The sequence below is a fragment of the Apostichopus japonicus genome, chromosome 11 (assembly GCF_037975245.1).
Source record: "Apostichopus japonicus isolate 1M-3 chromosome 11, ASM3797524v1, whole genome shotgun sequence".
Lineage (NCBI taxonomy): Eukaryota > Metazoa > Echinodermata > Holothuroidea > Aspidochirotida > Stichopodidae > Apostichopus > Apostichopus japonicus.
Window position 1 is genome coordinate 16,966,240 of NC_092571.1, and position 22,060 is coordinate 16,988,299.

A 22,060-nucleotide genomic window follows, 5' to 3' on the forward strand; every position below is an offset into this window, starting at 1 on the left:
AGCTCTTCGTCAACAATAGAAGTTTCTGAGTATTATCAAACCTTACATTGTCTGCCAATCGCTTCGATATCTTTTTCCTACGGATAAAGAGTGGGTGAGTCGTTTAACCCTGCAAGTGTGCTGTGGTCGTGTCAAGAAACGAACTACTTTTAGGCCTACACAGTGTGATCTACACGATCGAATGCGTCGCATAGGTTGTCTATGAAACGGTACAAGATCATTTGTATATTGCCACATGCCACAGGCCGGCAAAACGTTACGTCACCTTTGCCTGGGAAACTCCCGTCTCGTGAACACGCCACATGATCGCCTATGATTTTAGCTAATGTTGTATCTAATCGTGAAAACATTTTGCAGTAAAACGCGTACAAAGAACTGTGTACAAAGGTGGCATTCTTGTTGTTAAGCAATACCCCCACTTTTCCTGGAAATTCTTAGATCGCAGAAAGGAATTCGTAGATAGCAAATTGGGAACAGTCTATACTATTACAACCAGTGAGTAGAAAAACAGACTGCTTGAAAACACATCAAGACAATGAGAAGGGACAAGAATTACATAAGAAGATTCCAAAATGGCAGGAATGTCCTTTTCACTCAGAAAGTATTCCTATTAAGTGGAAATTGATGTTTCGTGACGTCATGCCCCCAACACACACACACACACACATTTAATTATGACGTCAATTCGCATTCTCGTCAAAGAAAGTAGACAATTATTTAAGTGTTTGTGTAATTTATTTGTCCTGTCTCTTTCTACATCACCTCCGCTTTTCAAGATATTCATTCGTCTTGCAAGTGTATGAAGTGTCTGGAATGTCATAGTCTAAATGTCACTCTTTTAAGTCCCAGGCCAAATCATTTAATAAAGAGGTTTTGAGATTATTTTGCCTTTTTTTTAGGGGGGGGGGGTTGTTTGTTTATGGCATTCCATCTTGTTCATTAGTTTCTCTAGCTTAGTTTCATTTAACCAAATTCGTTTTCTCTGTTCGTTATATATGCTATGACACTGATATGCAAGGAGTCGCATAAAAATCGTTATAAAGTTGCTAATTAACCTTTCGTTTTGATAAATCCTCTCTAAGGATGTCTCAATTTGAATCACTTGTCATCTGATATTATGAGAACTACTCGGAAAGTTTGTTAAATTTATCGTTAAAAATTGGTGCAAAAACGTTCCCGTTGACGTATCTTTTAATATTTTCCAATAACTCTTTTATTTGTTTAAACACGTTATTTGAGAATACAAAAATGAAATGTTATTTTTATTTTTATTTGGGGTTGCGTGGGGAGGGTTTCCTTTAACGGTTTACGAGTTAAACTATATGCTGTCCAGCTATGTTGTGAGGTTTCCGGTTTTCTTCGTACTCTTCAAAGAGTTATTTTTCAACACTTATAGTGATAGTAATACGGACTTTGATCAAAGAGTTGTTTCTAAAATGCTTTTATTAACCTCTTAAAAAATGACTTTGTACCCCAAGTTGACATCAGATAGATGGACGGACGGATGCATGGACGGACGGACGGGTGGATGGATGGGCTTCACCCAAAATTCCAGATTCTAATATCAATGTAGCATCTAGCATCTAGCAATTTTTTTCATCTCACTATGATAGGCATATATCATGGTCAAACTAGATATTTTGTTAATTCCTGCGTTACCAAAAGAAAACCCGAGTAGTTTAATGCAATTGAAACTCATAGGCTTTGTCGTCATTTAAAAAAAAAAAAATTAAAAAATTAAAAAAATCTTTCCATTTCTTTACCTCTCTTTTACAGCTAAGCCTTCCAGTCTTTATTTTCACAGTCTCACCCAATCAGATGACGGTATTTACGTTTGCGGAGTAACATTTAGAGATCAGACTGATTTACATTGCGTATTTTTGCTTCATAGTAAGTATAACCATGGAGCTATAAACAGATTATAGCTCCATGGTATAACTTTCCATTCATGGGTTAAAGGGCTAGCTGACTTTTTCAATTGATAAATATTCTTTGTTTTATTCTGCGTTGACGACGACGATGGGGATGGTTTCATGGTGGTGGTGATGATGGTGGGTGGGTGGTGGTGATGGTGATCATGATGTTGTTCAGGGTAATGGTGATTGTGGAGGCGATGGTAATGGTAGAGGTGATGGAAGTGATAGTGGTGATGTTGGTGGTGATAATGGTGACGTGGTGATGGTGATGTTCTTAAGGGTAATGATGATTGTGGTGGTGATGGTAATGGTAGAGGTGATGGAAGTGATGGTGTTGGTGGTGATGGTGGTGGTGGTGGTGATGATGGTGACGACGATGTTGTTGATGATAATGGTGATTGTGGAGGTGATGGTAACGGTAGAGATGATGGTGGTGGTGTTGGTGGTGACGATGATGGTGGTGATGTTAATGGTGATTGTGGAGGTGATGGTAATGGTAGAGGTGATGGAAGTGATAGTGGTGATGGTGGTGGTGATGATGGTGACGATGATGTTGTTGATGATAATGGCGATTGTGGAGGCGATGGTAATGGTAGAGGTGATGGAAGTGATAGTGGTGATGTTGGTGGTGATAATGGTGACGTGGTGATGGTGATGTTCTTAAGGGTAATGATGATTGTGGTGGTGATGGTAATGGTAATGGTAGAGGTGATGGGAGTGATGGTCTTGGTGGTGATGGTGATGGTGGTGGTGATGATGGTGACGACGATGTTGTTGATGATAATGGTGATTGTGGAGGTGATGGTAACGGTAGAGGTGATGGTGGTGGTGTTGGTGGTGACGATGGTGGTGGTGATGTTAATGGTGATTGTGGAGGTGATGGTAATGGTAGAGGTGATGGAAGTGATAGTGGTGGTGTTGGCGGTGATGATGGTGATGGTGATGTTGTTGAGGGTAATGATGATTGTGATGGTGATGGTAATGGTAGAGGTGATGGAATGGATGGTGGTGGTGATGATGGTGACGATGATGTTGTTGATGATAATGGTGATTGTGGAGGTGATGGTAACGGTAAAGGTGATGGTGGGTGGTGTTGGTGGTGACGATGGTGGTGGTAATGTTAAGGGTGATTGTGGAGGTGATGGTAATAGTAGAGGTGATTGAAGTGATGGTGGTGGTGATGGTGACGTGGTGATGATGATGTTGTTGAGGGTAATGGTGATTGTGGTGGTGATGGTGATGGTAATGGTAGAGGATGGTGGTGGCGATATTGTTGACATGATATTAAAACAATACAAAATTTATAAATTAGTTAACTAATTCATTAATACATTCATTACAGGAAGTTATCAACATTTCTTTTCTGTTGCAGTTCTTTTCCCACAAAATTTCACCATGATGTCCATCAATGGTAAGTTAAAGTCCTCGATAACATTGCCGTGTTAATTAATGGCATGAGAAAAACGTAAAAGGAGAACATCGACAGAAATGTAATTTAGTTGACTAATGGCGGTTGAATCACTGAGCCGATAGCAATTTATGCCCCACACAACCCGTCGGCTAGAGGGTAACCTTTCGCAATAAGTCCCCACCCCGACCCCCACCCCAACCCACCAAGCCGTTCCTGCCCCGCACCTCACGCAATTTTCTTCACATACAAAACGGATGTAATTAGCTATAGGTTTCTAATGCTACTGACAGCAATAACTGGCAGCGACCAGTTCAGCCGCAACAATTATTAGGATAGGTTAACAGGATCTATACTGTGAGAGTGTGGTAGAATGAGAAGTTGTTGCTCTCTAAGTAATTCCCCTATATAATTATGTTTGTGTTATGTACTTTTAATACAGGCGTGTATATGGAATAGTCTGCTTTTTTGTTCTAAACCAAATCAGAGTAAAAGAAAAGATTCACCAGGAAGAACATTTGATTGGCTATATACCTGGGGAAAAAATATTCAATCAAAATATATGGGTCGGATTATAACCTGCCTAAAACGTGTTATGATCAACGACGACAATTCACCTGCATCGTGCTTCAGAGATTCTCAGAAAACATTACCCACATGTATTCTCCCCCAAACAGCAAACGTTTTTGGTTCCCCACAAATATTCTCTCAAACCAACGTGATGGCAAAATTCACCTCGTATATTCCCTGTGCGATACTATAGCGTGTTATGGAGACAACTTGTACTATTTAAACGTGATCTTGTGATTGCAGTTGTTACGTCCCGAATCGTTCTAATTTTCTTGTAAAAAGTATGGATAATTCTCAAGGGAACACTTACAGAGCGAGAACGTTTTTTTTTCTTCAGTTTTTCCAAGGTAAACGTGAACCCTGGCTAGAGTTATTAACCACATAAACCGGCTTCAATTGTGTCTCAAACATGACTCTACATGTGTTTGGCGGAAGTTACAATTCATTCTGTCACGTTTTTTATTATTTGCCTTTTTAATTATCAAAATGTTTTAGTTATTGATTTGATATGAAAGTCATTTCATTAAAATAATGGGACCAATTTTTTTGATATCCTTGGTATCATTTAACACACAGAACCACTCATGTTTAAACCATTAATGTATTTGACCACATAAAAAAGTACGTAATTTTTATTTTATAAAAGGTTACCAACTCAATAATGACTTCGCTTTTGCTACAAAAAAGGGGCTTTGGCCTTGTTTCTTTATAATAAATGTAAAATAATTATTCATACAGCGAATTTATCATTGATTTAACTTATTAAATGACTCATTCATAGATCAATTAGCAACTACTTAATGAAATAAAACAATGCTCATCCTCTTGTTAAAAAAAAAAAGAAAGAAAAAAGGCAAAGAACAAAATGAAAAGAAGAAGAAAAAATAATTTTCCTTAAGTTTTTGGATTAGTTGACTAAAGCGGTTAGATTTTGAGGGGATTTGTGCTGAAAAAATAATTAAAAACATGATTAATGAAATGATTGGTTGAAATTATTATTATATCTGTTGTCTGAAGTTTTACTAGTTACAAAACTTAATCTTACAAATTGAAATCTATTGGTTTTTGTGTTTGCCTCTGACTGAAGTGCAGTCTATTTACGTATAGTAGGCTACGTGCTGTACATAATAATATTGCTTTGTTTTAAACTCAGACCGCCAAAAACAAACAAAAAATCGTTACAAAGAAAATCGCACAAGAACACACACGTGAAAACTGGATCATTGTGGGCATGACTTTCATCTTGGGAATGAGCTTTTTCTGGAGAAATTTCCATCCTTTGCCAAATAGAGAAGTTTTACCATTTAGTGACTGGCGTTTATAAATGATACACCGAAGGGTCCAATTTTTTTTTACGAAATGGGGGTCAAACTGAAAACCAAGTTGCTAATCTGGGAATTTATTAAAAATAAAAGACGCATTTTTTTTTCCAAATCCGCATTTTGTTTTATAACCCTGTAGGTACGTCTTGCAACACGACAGCTTACGAGCTTATATGATGTGGTTTTGTCAACTTGACTTTTAAACTCAGAAACCTAAACCACTAGTGAGTGGGTGCGTATCAATGGTACAGCGAACTGGCAAGCTTTGTACACTTCCATGAAATTCAAGAATGACAGGGGGGCAAAAATGTTCACAAACCATATCTACTGAGAAAAGCCTTTGTATAGAAACATGTATCAATATATGCGTGTGATTCTAGCAAGATCTTTATACAGGGATCCCGAAGATCGGGGCAGGGGCCATACCGAAAATAATTGTTAGAGAGTTGATTTTTTTACACGGGAGTGGTGCCGCCACAGGTGGCAAGTTTAACACCAGTAACCTTTGGTCTGATCCCTGTTTCATCACCCCCTACCTCCCCCTCCCCCACTCATCTCAACCTCTGTCGGGGTCTTTGACAAAAGGTTGTGTAGGCAGATGAGACAAAGGAATATAGATTAAAACCAGCAAGATGACGGGAAGCAAGGGATAACTTGGCTGCAGAGGATCAGCGGGATATAAATTGAGTATTACACATGGAAATTTAGCAATGTAAGTTAATGGGTGAAGGACAGAATGGAGGCAGATGGGGGTGGTGAGGGGGGGGGGGGGTGGGTGGGAGCAGGAAGACACCTGCTAAGTGTATGGATAGACAGGATTATGCGGTGCAGAGAAGAGAAAAAAACGAGGGATCGAAAAAATGGCATGGTCCTCTAACGTTTTTGCATTCTTTGAATCTGTATGGAATTTGCAAATTGAGTCAACAGACATAGTATTGTTTAAGCAATATGTCCATAGTGTATTCCTAACTAGAATGTGCATGTCACCTATAACAGATATGTCGATATAGTGTAAACTATTGTTACCATATCAAAATAATGTTGTAAACTATACGGAATAGCACTTCAAAAGGCTCAACAGATTCAGGCAAACAATGTCCATGCTTCTATAAATAACTCAACAAAGTCAATCTGACATTGCATTCATAAGGTATACGTGGCTGACGTGACCTTACATGTTTATGTAGTAAAATCACTTGTAGATGATATTCACGTTTCCATCTATATATATAGGTAGCGTTTATTGCTCTGCGATATCTTACTGCTTAGTCAGTTTTCTTTTTTTCACTTTTGTCACCTGACCTAAAGTGAGACTACGCATGCGCTGTTTGAAAAAATTAACTTGCCTTCAAGTTCATGACATATGATTCTTTCATTTCAGATCCAAGCAAGTCGTTGCAGCTCTTTTACCCCCTTCTCCTGCCCATCATGCTCTCTGGTATTTTTGGTTCCACCCTTCTTCTACAGTGTCGCAGGTAATTTTGGTTAAATGCATGGAGTGTATTAATGTCGTAGAGTTTAAGTTATGCCGAAGCGAAAAGTTTTAAAGTACCACGGATGACAACAGTTTTTGTCTGCATGCAACGTAGAACTAACATAAAGAGATCGGTTCGTTGCAAATTTTACTGTGATAAATGCAGTAGCCTGTATGTCATGATATGTGTCATATATGCATGACGCTATATGGTTATAATGTTACATTATAGACGTTATTATATTCGCCATGTTAAAGGTGGTTGGAGGGAGTATGTATGGGACGCCGTATCTGATCTTATCCACTACACCTGAATATACAACTACACATTTTCGTCTATTACATGTATGAATAATTTGTCACCCGTTCTCTCATAGACGGTTTAAAAAACTGAACGATGTGCGCTCTGGAAAGAAATCTCTAAAGAAGGAGAAGAAACAAAAAATGGATACAGCAGAGATTTACGATGAAGCAGATACCACGTTAAACGACGAAACATACACAGCAGATGGGCCTGTGTCCCAACCGCCAGAACCCTCAGGTCCGCCCCCACCAGGTCCACCTTCATCAGATGGTCCACCCGCACCTGGACCACCTTCATCTGGACCACCCGCACCTGGACCACCTTCATCGGGACCACCCGCACCTGGACCACCTTCGTCAGGACCACCCGCACCTGGACCACCTTCGTCGGGACCACCCGCACCTGGACCACCTTCGTCGGGACCACCCGCACCTGGACCACCTTCATCGGGACCACCCGCACCTGGACCACCTTCATCGGGACCACCCGCACCTGGACCTCCTTCATCGGGACCACCCGCACCTGGACCACCTTCATCGGGACCACCCGCACCTGGACCACCTTCATCGGGACCACCCGCACCTGGACCACCTTCATCGGGACCACCCGCACCTGGACCACCTTCATCGGGACCACCCGCACCTGGACCTCCTTCATCGGGACCACCCGCACCTGGACCTCCTTCATCGGGACCACCCGCACCTGGACCTCCTTCATCGGGACCACCCGCACCTGGACCGCCTTCATCGGGACCACCCGCACCTGGACCGCCTTCATCGGGACCACCCGCACCTGGACCGCCTTCATCGGGACCACCCGCACCTGGACCGCCTTCATCGGGACCACCCGCACCTGGACCACCTTCATCGGGACCACCCGCACCTGGACCACCTTCATCGGGACCACCCGCACCTGGACCGGCTTCATCGGAACCACCCCCACCTGGACCGGCTTCATCGGGACCACCTCCACCAGGTCCACCTCCTCCGCCAAAAAAATAAAAGAAATCGCAAAAAAAATCAGCCAATTTCCGTTTTCTCGTGTAAAAATCATGCTAGTGAAATTAATGTTTGATAAGCAATTGAGAACAACCTGGGCATTATTCTCTCTCACATACAGACATAATGTTAGCAAATTTATATGTTCTTTTCTTTTTTATCATTCCTATTATTTTTATTCGCGGGAAGAGGGTGATCAATAAGTGTCCCATGTACCGTCAATCCAGTTCCTCCTGACAGGTTTAACTCTGCAGTGACCTCCACGCACTACATAAGGATCAATCGAAAAGATGTTTCCACGAATGTATTTTGGAACAAATTTCGTAACTGATTTGATATGTTTCTTATATTTTATAAATATATACTCATATAAATCACGTTTCTAGTCGGTATTCTATCGAAAGAAGTTTTAACACTATTACTCGATTTGGAGCTCTGTCTTTGAACGTACTACAGCCTCCGTCGGGCCTTGGGGCAAAAGCTTCGGCATTTGATATGCGTATAAACGGATGCGTTAAATGCGTTACAGTGATTGAATAAACTGAGTTCCGTGTAGAATTCTTCGAGTCTTGTCTTCGCTTCAAAGCTGGTTTGAACTGACCTGGTGATATTAAAAAGAGACACAACCGCAACCGCCATCACTGATCTATAAGTAATACGTATACTAATAAAGAACAAATTTATTCCGCAATTTATAGCAAAAACAAATATCCCTCTATTTCGGATAGAGAAAATATGTTCATATTTCTTGGCACACACACGACTGACCCACTTGAACAAGTGTGCATCCAAGCCACACGTGTGTGTTTCAGTGTTTAATAGTGTTCTTTCTTTATTACATGCATAGTTTATACAACCGGAGATTGCATTTTGCAAATGACATAAAAATTGGCATTGGATTTCAGTGGCGACATTGTTAACATCCTACAACTTAGAAAATATGAAAAAGAAGTACAAAGAAAAGTAAAAAGTTTCATATCCTATTGACACTATAACAAAACACAGTAACAAAGCCGACTTTTAGGCAGAACTTCTCCCCAACAAATTAAGCAAGATTTTCAGTCGCTGGTCATGGGAGTTGTTCATCCTAAAAGTAGCTATCATATTAGCTAAATATAATGGTTCGGTGTGTGTCTCCTTCAATACCACCCTATTCGCAAATATCATATAACACACGAAAGGGGGCTCAGTGGGTGATACAGTCCCGGGCCCGAGGTCAATTTAGAGGCCAAAGCAAATATAGAGGGAAACGGGAAAATGTGAGTTGTATTACAAGTGTAAAATGGCCCCTGGATCCGACCAGGCCCTCAACGCCTCTGGTAAACGGTAATAGGGTACACACGGATGGATGGAGTTATGTGTGTGTGTGTGTGTGTGCGTGTGTATGGAACGGTTTGGGAATGGGAATCGGTTTTCATGGTCGGTTTCATCTTTCAACATAGACTTCTGTAGAAGACATAGACAGAGGCACATATAACTATTTGCTCCAACGGCTCTCCACAAACGTGCATTTATGTTATCCTGATCATATTCGAGGGGTAGGGGGGGCTGGGGGGATGATTTACTTCGTTTAACTACATGCGTCCTTGTTGGTCACTTGCGAAGTCACGACAGATAAACCCGTTTATTAATATCGAGACCCTGGATGCGACAGCGAACCGTCCCAAGGGTCACCACTTTTTTTTAATATTTTTTTTTTTTTTATGAAATGTTTGACCAACATAAAGGAATTCTAATCGACGTGTATAAAGATTCATTACTCGTTAGCATAAGAACATGTGTTGATCAAAATTTGCCAAGATCTGTCAAAATGCCCAAGTGGGAACCGGCACGTGGAACGGAATGGATTCCGACGCATGCGCTGTGTAAAAGTCTGGCGAGTCCATTCCCACTGAAAATATGTGTCGTACACACGGGTTGCGTAAAAAAAATCAATCGTAAATGTGTTATTTGAACAGATGCGAAGTTCGTTGATCACGATTCGAGAGAGAGAGAAAAAAGAAACCCAAATAGCCAACAAATTTGAAATTGATAAATATAGATTAGGCTAGTGTGAAAATATTTACGGTGGCCTTAAAATTCCACCTATATACTAAAGACACTGAAAATAAATGTAAAGATGTTTCATCCGTTTCGATTTAAAAATAGCAACTTTTTTTTATGAAAGAAATTGTAGTGAATTGTTAATCAGCGCAAACATCAAACAGAATATACCGTATATTGAAAGTTCACGATTTAGTTGAAGACTCATGAAATATGTATTGAACTAAGAAGCACTTGACAACATTGAAAACATTTCCGAAGGGGAGATCAATAATAATAATTAAAAACTACACTTATGTTAATTTATTTTGTACATGTTCTATTATTACATCATTCATATCAGTGAGTTATATTGTAGTTTATTGAAATCAATAGTCGTATTTTTACATACAACGAACTTGAAGAATATGTAAATCCATCCAGGGGCGGATTGGCCTACTCCGTATACCGGTTCGGAACCGAAGCGCCTCTGGGTTCGAGCCACCTAAGGCACCTATATAGGGTGGCGCTAGCTGCAAGGTCTCAGCGCCGACGGTTGGATCACAGAGTCGGTCAACATGTAGGCTCCACTCCGTCCCTGAATTTTATCAAAATTTACTTTCCAATTGGTCTCTTCTTTTATTTCATTTACTTTCTCATTGTATAAGTTACGGAAATTATACTTCGTATTTTTCTCACCCCGGTGACGTCACTTTAATTTAAATTCTACAAGAGCTAATTTATGCTATTGTGTCGGTTTAGAATGTTTAGAATGAAGTTTAGAATGGACTTAAAGAGACTTGAAAACACCCCCAGAAAACAACAATTTGGAAGGCAGAGGTATATAATATCTACTTTGGACGTTTATGGCAAGCCATGTGGGACAAACACCGCATAATATATCCGCGTATTAAATCGAATATATACGCGTATTAATTGGAATATACATGTGTTGTACATGTGTATAGTTTCGCTGTTTGAAGCGATCTCGCGAGCCCGCCAAATTATTTATCGTTGATATATGTACACAGCAAGAGCGGAAATGTGTTTTCGTGTACATTCGAATTAATCCGTGCATATATTGGATTTAATCCTCATATGTATTCTATTTAATACGTGTATATATTCGAATTAATACATGTATATATTCGAATTAATACGTGTATATATTCGAATTAATATGCGAATATATTTAAGCCATATGATTGGCTAATAATATATACGCGTATATATTCCAATTAATACGCGTATAAATTCCAATTAATACGCTGATACATTATGCGGTGTTTGTCCCACATGGCTTGCCATAGACGTTTACCAGCCTCATCATGCTGAAGAACCATGCATGCTCAAATTTGTTTCACTTTTGCATTTTGTGGTGAGGTGTGGGGAGAAATAGGGTGTAAGTAGGCGGTAAATAAGGGGTATATTTAGGACTTGCGCATGCGTAGTCTTACAAACGGAATTTGGACATTAACTGAAAATGAACTATACAGCTGTTCCCTTGAAGTAATTAGAGTAAAATGTTATTATGACATAGAAGCGACCTTCTGATTCGTTGATTGACAAGTCAAAGGCCGTCTGCAACCAGTTTGCGCAGTTTGTACATTAGTCTTCAAAGTTGTTTACTTCGGATATTTCAATTATAATTCAAAACTGTGACGAGATTCTCAGCTTACTGAAGGACAAATCGAGGTCACAAAAAGAGGCTGGTTATGAGCTTGGTATTTGTTCCTCGTTAATTTCATAACTTCTGTGGTGAACCATAAATGATTACATGGCGAAGGAAGCTCACGGGAGTCTTTTATAGCTTTTACGCACATCTCCAATACAATCCAGACGAATCTAAAGTAAAAAAAATAAAAACTTAAGTTGACTGCTACACCAAGGTTTCACGTCGGAATCACCCCATTCTTGTTCCCTACCCCGCGAGTTTATTCTCATGGTTACCCACTAAGGTTTTTACGTTGATTCAATACGCATTGATGAGTATACCCTAACACGAAACAGTGTTCTAGTATATCACGTGCAAACTATGAGAAATACAACATAGCCTACATATAGCCCATGTAAGAAACCATCCTGTGTTGTGTATACATCACGTAACATGCATGTAAAATACATTTCATTATGTATTTTCATTTACCAGGGATTTCTTTAAGAAATGTTCACAAACTGACCTACCCCTCCCTCAACACCACCACCATGCCACCCAATTTATTGATAGGCAGGGTTCTGCCCAGGGTGGACTGAGTGCCGGCAGGACTATCTAAGCGGAGCGCCACCATCGGTTGGCGCGGAGCGTACAAGAAAATTTTGGGTTTTGGAAACCCCCCAGATGGCCGGAAACAGCCCTTCCCGAGTATTCTGAGCCACATGTAGACAGCTTTGAAATGAGATCTCATGTCTGGAATTTTTCATAATTAATGAAAAAAGTTAGGACAAATATCTGGAGCACCAGAGTACAGACTAGCCGTTTATTACTGCAGTGTTTAACCCTACCCAACTACCACGGTACATGTGCTGCGAATTTTCCCAGGTACCTTGCCAAACAACTGTGAGCTCATCCCCTGTCTAACACCTGTTTGTTAACATTTTTTGGCACGTTGCCAGGGAACTTTTCATGGAGTAAACTTTTTTCGTTCCACTCTAGAATTAATTTAAAGTTATGCGAAATGATATCTTAGACGTTCAAGAAAAGTAGGTAAAATATCCCCGTTACATTTAGGTTAAGTAAAACACACCTCAAGCCAACTGACTCCTCCGCATGCACACCGCATGAAACACGAGGCACAGTCCATACCATACACGCATAGCACGATATCAAGGCCCCTTGCTATGGCCATCTTTATGAAAGTTACCCTTGTAATCACATGTTTTAGGCCACTTGGCATGATTAACTCAATGCTAAATATTGTTTCCATGTTCTTGTAGAAAACGTAAACTCCGCAAAATACAATTAGTTGTGATTTTGTAGTTACGTGAGATCCGTTATAACCGCCGAGGTGGTTAGGCTATTTGCTATACACTTAACTATGGTAGGATATTATTTTTTCGGTATTTTTGGAAATGCTAGAAAATACTTTCTTTCCCCCCCCCCCCCCCCGCTTAACACCAGATGTGGTCTTACGGTATATTCATAAATGGATGCACTAGAGCCTTGTTTACATGACATTAGTTGCATTTACGATATGCAAGTTTGGCGTGAATTTTTCGAAAGAGCTTTGCTCGATCTTTCGTAAAATTTGAAAGGTGTAGCCTACCACCTTTCCGTACACAATTGGTACACAGTGATTTTCAGTTTTTTTTTCTCTATACGGTCAAGTGAATAAGTTGTACATTGAGTATAAACTCATCGCGAATGCAAAAACGATGCGGGGATTTCCAGCAGACAAATGTTTTCTTTGCGGGATTTGCGGGACAGTTGAAGGGAATCCCGCACCTTAGTGGGAACACTGAACTGAAGTCAAATTCATACGAAAGAAAACGTTTACTAACCAACATACAATACAAATATAAAAGAACGTGGAATGGCAATATTGTTCAAAACATTTCCCGCGAGGCTGATTTATTACAGCAACCTTCCCGCGCTGGGCCGTGTGTGTCCGTGTGACACGTATACCCTGAAGCTTGCGAAATAGCCATTGTAAGTGGGTTGGGGACACATCATTACTCGTTGGTATTGTGACTAAAATTGCGAGCACGCTCTCTGAACATTTTCCTTTTGTTTCTGAAACTTTTCTTGTGAAATTTTACTCTTTTTTTTTTATAGATGTACTTATTTGTCCTTTGTGGGTTTTTTTAGTTTTTCGTCCCGTTTTTTTTTCTATATTTTTTTGTCCGATTTTTTTTTTCGCGGATTTCCCTCGAACCTGGTTCGGACGGTTCGCAAGGTTTTCCAGCCCTTGTCACTCGTGCCTAATGCAATATGATGTAAATTCACCCGCTACGATCGTTAACGGCCGTATGTGTACTAGCTAGCTGGATAGTGCCTGTGTCTCGCGCGATAAAAATAGATATAAATGAAACTATCAAAAGTACGATCGGGAGTTGGAAACGGAAAACAGTCATTGGTCTGGAATGCGGAACTCTGGTAATTTTTACTAAGTATGACACTGTGATGTGTTGGATATTTTGAACAGTTATGAACTGGATTTCCCCTAGTCTCAAACAGATTGTTTCTGTACGTTCGACCCTCCGGCTATGGAGCTGTTTTTTGGAGTTCCTATCGAAAATAAGTGCCGGTCGGAAAAGTCACTCAGGCAGATTGTGGCGGTCGGTAATTCAGCGTGCTGGTCGGGCCCGACCGGCGCCGACCGGCAGCGGCAGAACCCTGGATAGGGTATCATTCTTCTGGGAATCATTACAAATATTAATTCGTTTCGTTTAAGTGGTTTATCACTTCAAGTATAAACACAACAGATTCAACATAACATAAATTGTAATTACAGAAATTATATATAAACATGAGGTGAAAGGAAGTGCATAGAAACCCGGCAGGGGTTTGAAAATGTGCATTCCCGTATACAATACACAAAAAACATCGAAAATATGAACAACTGTGGCCTAACACGAAACAGTGTTCTAGTATCATTCAGATCACGTGCAAACTACTCGGTCCAAATCAACAGAAGGTTGTACGTCAATGTACTTATCAGCAATACGGTATGTATGATGTCATTACATTGTTAACCGGAGTTGTTTTTCTTGTGAAGGTGTGTGTGTACTTTGAAGAATGTTCATAACAACAAAGTTTAAAAGGGGAAAGTCACAGATGGGAAAACTATAGAAAGGGGATTCCCCCACAATGTTTTTGCTAAAATTCACCGTGGGAAATACTTTCTGATTTTGTAAAACAGAGTTTATACTTATTTCAAAAATAGATGCAAAGTCTGACGTCATAAAAGAAGGCGCCGCTTCAAGTTTCTTAAAAATCCAGTATAAATACATGAAAGTACATATCTATAAATAGGATATGAAAAACAGTTAAGAGTTATAAAGCTTAAAATAGCACTACCCTGATATGCTACATTCATAATGTAGAGTATAGCGAATCGCGTATAATTATTTTATCCATACAGTTATATCCCCTTCCACTCATACATACATTCTTGCACCCTCCCTTGCCCTGCCCCACATAGACCTTGATTTAATGATAACCCTATATTTTCTGACTTTAGTGCATGGACCCTCACGGGGTATCCTTAGTCAAGATTCACGCTTAATTCTTACATTCATAACTTATATAAGTCAATAAACCGTGTATATATTTAACAATTATAAACAGCGGAAAACTGACTGGGTATATTAACGGTAAACATTGAAAATTGTATAATGCTGCTTCCTAGATTGTATCGAATGGAACGTGGGTGCGATCCCTTGGTTGTACGGTATGTAGGGTGATGTTGCTTCTGCGCACTCTAAAAACAAAAGAGTGACTTTTCACTCTTTTGCAGTGAATTTTTCGCCTTTTTTTAGAGTGTAGTGAGTGATCACTCCATGATGAGTGAAATTCACTCTTTTAAAAGAGTGAAAATGTTCACTCCTTAAAAGAGTGAGCTTTTCACTCTAAAAGAGTGGGGTTTTTTCACTCTAGAAAGAGTGAGAACCACTCTTGTGTCAAGAGTGAAATTCACTCTATAAAGAGTTAATGATATTTTACCGCTGATTTTAAGGAATGGAATGAGCTCAATAGAATGAGTTTGAGGATTAATGTAAAGGCCCGATCTATTCACAGAAATATGGCTATTGTACAAGGATGCATCCTAAGATCAAGACAACTGAATAGGCTACTACACTGATGATAAGATTATTGACTAGATTTGGACACTGTTAAAACATGTAAAAAAGGACAAAGTCACCATTTTATGGTATTAAATGTATATTAAAAAGTGAAAATGATACCAAGTTTCAGATACAAAAACAGAATGAAGCAAAATTACAAACTACTAAAGCACACAAATATGCATTGAATGATTCACTCCCCCTACTTGTATGTTCCCCCTCATAGAATGCGATTTTTTTAATAATTAAAATAATTATAGTTTTCTCCATGAAACAAGTATATCAGAGTGTGCTTGCAATACCTCAAACATGTTTTTGCAAATAATGCTTTTGACAATCTTAAAATTTCAATTTGCTTTATGCAAACATTCATCATTTTCGAACTCGTTTTGGTGCCTTTATAAATCTGTGAAAAATATAAGAAGAACAACAATCACACTGGGATACTACTGTCAATGACTGTGAAACGGATATGTTGTAGCACAATGTAAATTTCTGAAAGATGGAAATTAAACGGTCCATCCTAAGTGCATCTAAAACCCGTCAAACCTCTGGGATGCAAAAACTATTAGGTTTAGAATAACAATTTATGCAAAAATTATTAAGGAAATTAACTAAGTACATTTCATTTCATTTATTTGTTTCTTCACAATATAAACACAGAGAAGTTAACAAACATATATCAACTACAGGGAAAAACTCTGAGGGCTTGTCTAGTAGAGCGCCACCATAAGTAAATAGAGAGAACAATACAAGAAAACAGCAACACCTATTTCCACCCACACACCAACCAAATACGTATAACCCACACACCCCACCCCCACCTCCCACAATACCTATATATACACATATGCATACATACACAATTGAATACAAATACACACACGCATATATATATATATATATATATGCATATACATACATATATATTTATATACACCCATGTTAATATAAACATGTATGCTTACTTACACAAACACAAAAACAATCATGTATATACATATATGTTAGGGGGGAAAATTACAATAACAAAGGGATGGCTACAGCGTACAAAATACAAAATGAAAACTTAAAATCTTAGTAGAGGTTTATAAGGGATGTAGAAAAGTTACATACGTATTATTAAATCATATTAAGGCACGAGTAAGTATATTTTCTAACTATGGGAGTTGGATCACTACTATTCAATTTGGTTTTGCAAACAATACCCTCCTATTATAGAGTACTCATAACAAAATTTATTAAGTTTAAAATAATGGTGAAGTATGAAAACAGTCTAAGAGTGTCCAGTTTTGAAACAGATGCATTGGGACCATATAAAGTTTATAATTTAAAAATGATGAATGAAAAATATATAAAAAATTGAAAGTGTGTCAAGACTTAGTGGTCTAAATTTCGACGTCATCAAATGCTATTGAATAAATATTAATAAAGAATCAATTATCCATTTAAGGTTAAATTAAATCTTTTAATTATTAATATAACAGTTATGAATAAAGCATACCTTCATTTGCTTCTTAAAACTATCAAGCTTGTTAAAACAGAATAGAAAAAAGTGGGCATTTAAAGGGATACATACAGGTCAAAGTTCCCATTCATATAGAAGCGTATGAAATTCTGAGTAAGATGGTCTTTGAATAGTCAAAATAGCAGCTGTAATTTTCAAGTAATATCCTAATTAACTAATTAAATTTGATAGCAAAATGTCCAAACCCCTCTCTTTAAGATTTGGGGGGGGGGTGATGATATTAGCTATCTGTCTACATACCTTTAAATCTTTGAAATCCATAAATGACCACACATTTGCCAGAGAAACATTCAGAGACCTACCCTGTGAACTTACCTTATCTGGGCTTACCATACACCTTAAATACTAGCCATTTAAAGAAATTAAATAGTTAACTGAAGGGCAAAACGAAGATTAAATACATAATGAAATTATGTCAATTGCAACTGTGATGGAGTCCCAAACTGGTGAGCTTGTTGAATCACAAATGAAAAAGAATTGGGTTGGCCTCCTGTCTGGACATAGGCCCAACAGAAAAGGTTGTGTACACTTCAGGGGCTTCTCCTTAACAAATTGGCCAACGTTGGTGGCCCACAGCCTGCACCTGAAATGACAAAGGTATTTCAAAACATTATTACCCAATTAAATATGTGTTGTTATATGGATACAATGGACGTATGTTTTTTTTATAATTCTGTGGTGCACTTTAGTTGACAAAAAACGTCTTTACATCACCATCAATTTTGTCTATTAAAAACTATCCAGAAGTTGATGCAGAATGAAGAAAGCTAAATAAACTTAACACCAAACACAACAAATGGTCCTTTTTTTGTATTGCACTAACGTGACCATACACTGTGTGTAGGCATTTGTAACTCTCTTATGATATACCCTTTTAGGGGTTAAAAGTTCAAGCAATATTTTGGCATAAGTTTCACTCTCTGTTACATAGGACCATTAACATACCTGTTGTAAGCAATCATTCACATTTTCTAACACAGTTAACAGTTTAATTGTATTTTTGTCCATATTAATTTTGTATTCCCTTGTTAATTAAATAGTGAAAGGGGTTACATCTTTGTTGTATTATTAACTGGTAAAAGGCAATGTTGTTTAATATTGATATTCCTTTAAGGCTCTGACTGATTTCTTTATTATTAGTCATTACTGCCTGTACTGTGAATGAAGAAGTTACTCAACTTCACAGATAGTATACCCCGACTTAAAGTAGTTGAATATTGTGTTTGCTTTGGAGTGTGTTTTATTTGTTATGTCCATACACTGTGTTGTAGTAGGCATTTGTAACTCTCTTAGGATATTCCCTTTCAGGGGTTAGAAGGTTATGCAATCTTTTGGCGTAAGTTTCTCTCTCTGCTGCAAAGGAGGACCATTAACATACCTGCATTGTAACGAATCATTCGGATTTTCCAACACCGTTCAAATTTGAATTGTACAGTATATTCTATGCATATTTGCATTCCCTTGTGGATTGTGAAGCGGTAGATCTTTGATGTAGTAACTGGTAAAAGGCAATGTTCTTTATTATTGGTATTCCTTTTAAGGCTCTGACTGGTTTTCTACAGTATTACGCATTGCTGTCTTTACTGGTCCAGAGGAGGGCTACTAGGATGATTAGTTCCTTAAAGAGTGTTCCTTATAATAGGCGGTTACAACTGTTGAATCTCACCACACTGGAGCTTAGGAGGTTACGTGGGGACTTGATCCAGGTTTTCAAGATTGTGTATGGTTTCGACAATTTATCCTTTACCGACTTTTTCATGTTTGCTAACAGTAGTTGTACCAGAGGTCATTGTCTTAAACTCCAAAAGTCACATAGTAGGATTAATACTCGGCATATCTTTTTTTCTAATAGGGTTGTGAATGAGTGGAATGGTTTGCCTGAGAAAGTTGTAATTGCAAGTAGTGTCAATGGGTTTAAGAATGCTTTGGACAAGCACTTTAAGCATTGTAATCGGGTCTGAGTGTTTGTGTCTTCAGTTTTTTTTCTCTCTCTATAGGGTCCTTGATGGGGACTTAAGTGTCCCTCCTGATCCTTTTTTTCTACTAAACTAAACTAAACTGTGAATGCTAAATATTAAAGCCGTATAGTATTGTTCTCCTGCATATTGAAATTGAATTGATATATTGATCTTTATTTGCAGTGATATATACCATATCTGATATTGCTATTGCTATTCATGATAGTTATGATTGATTATTGCAATTGTTTATCGACCGAAGTTGATTGTTTCCATTACTGTTTTGTCATTTACTTTCAGAAAATTTCCCCTTATTCCGAATTTCCCACCTGTGAATAAATATGTATTCAAAAACAACCTGGTGAGTGGTAATTTTTTCAGTTTGTGACGTTACATCTTGATACGTGAAATAACAAAACATCAGAAAAACGTTATGAAGAGAAACACAATTCCTGGACCTTAGCTGCATTAACTTCTGGCCCATTACTCATAGGCCTAACACTAGGCATAGTCCTTACCTCCAACAACTAGCCTAGGCCTACGTGCTAATGTGCATAGTGTCAAGCCTAATGTTAAATGTTTCCGCTAAAGTGCACTGTTAAGCGTAACGTTAAAGAGCCTGTAGCCAATCGACTGTATAGGCAAAGACGACCTGCGGCCATGACGATCTTGTAAATTCTATACAATTTCACGTTCTTTCAACATTTTCTTGATAAACTTACCTCCAAACAACTGAATACCATCACATCCGAATCCCCTTTCTTCAAGCCACTGCGAAACTGACATGTTTTAAGACGCAACTACAAGAACAAGGGAAGGCAAAGGAATTAAAAATGGCGTAAACACAAATATTTCTAAATTCGAAAAAAGACGCATACTGATTGGTTGATCTTTCACTCCAAGAAAGAGTGAGCGTCCTTAGCATTTGATTGGCTAAATGGGTCACTGCATTTGATTGGCTAAATGGGTCACTCCTTTGTAACTGGAGTGAATATTAAGTACTTCGGCTTCGTCTAATGGAGTGAATTTCCGCTCCTTTGGACTTTGGAGTGAATGTTCACTCTTTGTTTTTTAGAGTGTGACTGACTTCTAACGATCGCCACTAACTATAGGGCAGAATAGTATGGGCGGCCATTACCGCAAAAACAAAATATAAAAATAAATTACACCAAAATTTAATTTTCTCCTTTACTAATATATTTACTCCGTCCAAAAAAAAATCTTCATTAAATTTTTGTTAAGTTCATGAAAAAAATAAATAAACTGCATCAAAAATGAGTTTACTCCATCAAGTAATGGCCGCCCATAGAATATCTCCGTTTGGTAGTATGTCATCTTGAGGTCAATGCTACAAATCCCGTTCTAGTAAAAATAAACAATTTTGTTCTTTTTTTTCATAATTTTTTTTAACCGAATAAACTCGTCAGTCAGTGAACACATGTACCCCTAATAATAGTTATAATACCGTTCCATAAATAAAACATATTTAAGCCTATATTTCCTAGCTAGCGGGAGATCCCCGTCGAGGATATCGAAAGTATATTTATAGCTTAGGGCGTTTCCTGTTCCTACAAAGCTTTCTACCATATTTGTGGTCAGTGGTTTAATCTTTAGGAGGTGACCAACGAGGTATGTCAAGGTGATAAGGAGACTCATGCACTCAATAAAGTTACTTGAGAATAGCCTCGTCAGCGAATGGATCCGTCGGAACTTTCCAAACACATTAAAACAATCATAAATCTTCTCCCGTTGGTCAACTTATAAAAGCAAGGCCTAGGTCATTGCTATAATTGTGACCGTCAGCAAAGTTAAAGGGGGAGGGAGGAATAACCAATTTGGAATCGAGATGAAGCGCTACATAAATGAATCAGTTGTATCGTGTATAACAGATTTTGTATACAGAACGGTTTATATAACGGTAGCATTATCACTAAACAATAACGGTGCCTTTCAATCATTAAGGTCCCGAGTTCGATTCACTCCAAGATTAAGGTATGTCGTCCAGTTAAAGAGTTGTTGACAATTGACCATTCATAATCATGGACGTATCTAAGAGACTGACTTCGGTCAGCTTGCGGCTTTGATAAGCCAATGATGGCTTCTTCGCGAGTTCCTGCTTGCAGGAGGAGTCTAAAATACAAACATACATATATACAACAGATGCATCTTGTAACTTGAACGATGAATAAGTGTATATATGCCTCACTATTTCCTGTCAACGATAACCATTAGGCCTCCCGTTTACGCCTCTCTTACCAACCCTCTTTAAGTCTTGCACCCGTCACGCGGAACCACTTTCTTCTTGCCTACAAAGAATGGATCCATCAGCCACGGCTTTCCAGCCCCCTATTGCACCCCACCCTCTTTCTTCTTTCCTATGTGGAAGTAACAATATACCAGCGCCAATAAGAAAGTGACCTCTCGTGGCACGGTTACAATGTCTCTGGTCTGAAGCCAGGAGTTGGAGGGGGGGGGGGTAACATCTTTAAAGATAATTTTATCCTTCCTTTTATGCTTTTTAAAATTTGTTCAAATCTTTGTGAATTCTGACTCCTTCATCTTTTACGTCTGCATACTTTACGACTTCGGACATTTTTGTGAAAGAATTACAAGAAGCATTCTCACCTCTATAGCTTGGGCGGCCAGTAGTTTGCCTGGAAGGAATTGCTTCTCTTTCTTTACCGTTCAACAGTTAAATGTAAGAAATTATAAAACACGTTATTTGAGAGGCGACACCTCCCTTTAATATTGGTCAGAAAAGATTTCATCTGGCGGA

The 22,060-nt window shown here is 38.6% G+C and overlaps 1 protein-coding gene and 1 long non-coding RNA gene across 4 annotated transcripts in view; one reads left to right on the forward strand and one right to left on the reverse strand.

The window, feature by feature from the left end:
• Positions 1-8,550, forward strand: part of LOC139976245 (uncharacterized) — a 30,872-nt gene extending 22,322 nt beyond the window's left edge. For all 3 annotated transcript variants that reach the window (XM_071984833.1, XM_071984834.1, XM_071984835.1), the window contains 4 exons: positions 1,777-1,890; positions 3,289-3,327; positions 6,598-6,691; positions 7,068-8,550. In XM_071984833.1, the coding sequence (XP_071840934.1) occupies positions 1,777-1,890; positions 3,289-3,327; positions 6,598-6,691; positions 7,068-7,995 (1,175 nt within the window). In that variant the 3' untranslated portion in view covers positions 7,996-8,550. The remainder of the gene's footprint in view (positions 1-1,776; positions 1,891-3,288; positions 3,328-6,597; positions 6,692-7,067) is intronic.
• A 7,327-nt stretch (positions 8,551-15,877) lies between these two features.
• On the reverse strand, positions 15,878-20,300 carry LOC139975880 (uncharacterized). Its single transcript, XR_011795941.1, has 2 exons — positions 20,007-20,300; positions 15,878-17,909 (listed from the first exon to the last, which is right to left on the reverse strand). It is a non-coding gene; the product is annotated as an uncharacterized lncRNA (long non-coding RNA).
• Positions 20,301-22,060: the final 1,760 nt, after the last annotated feature.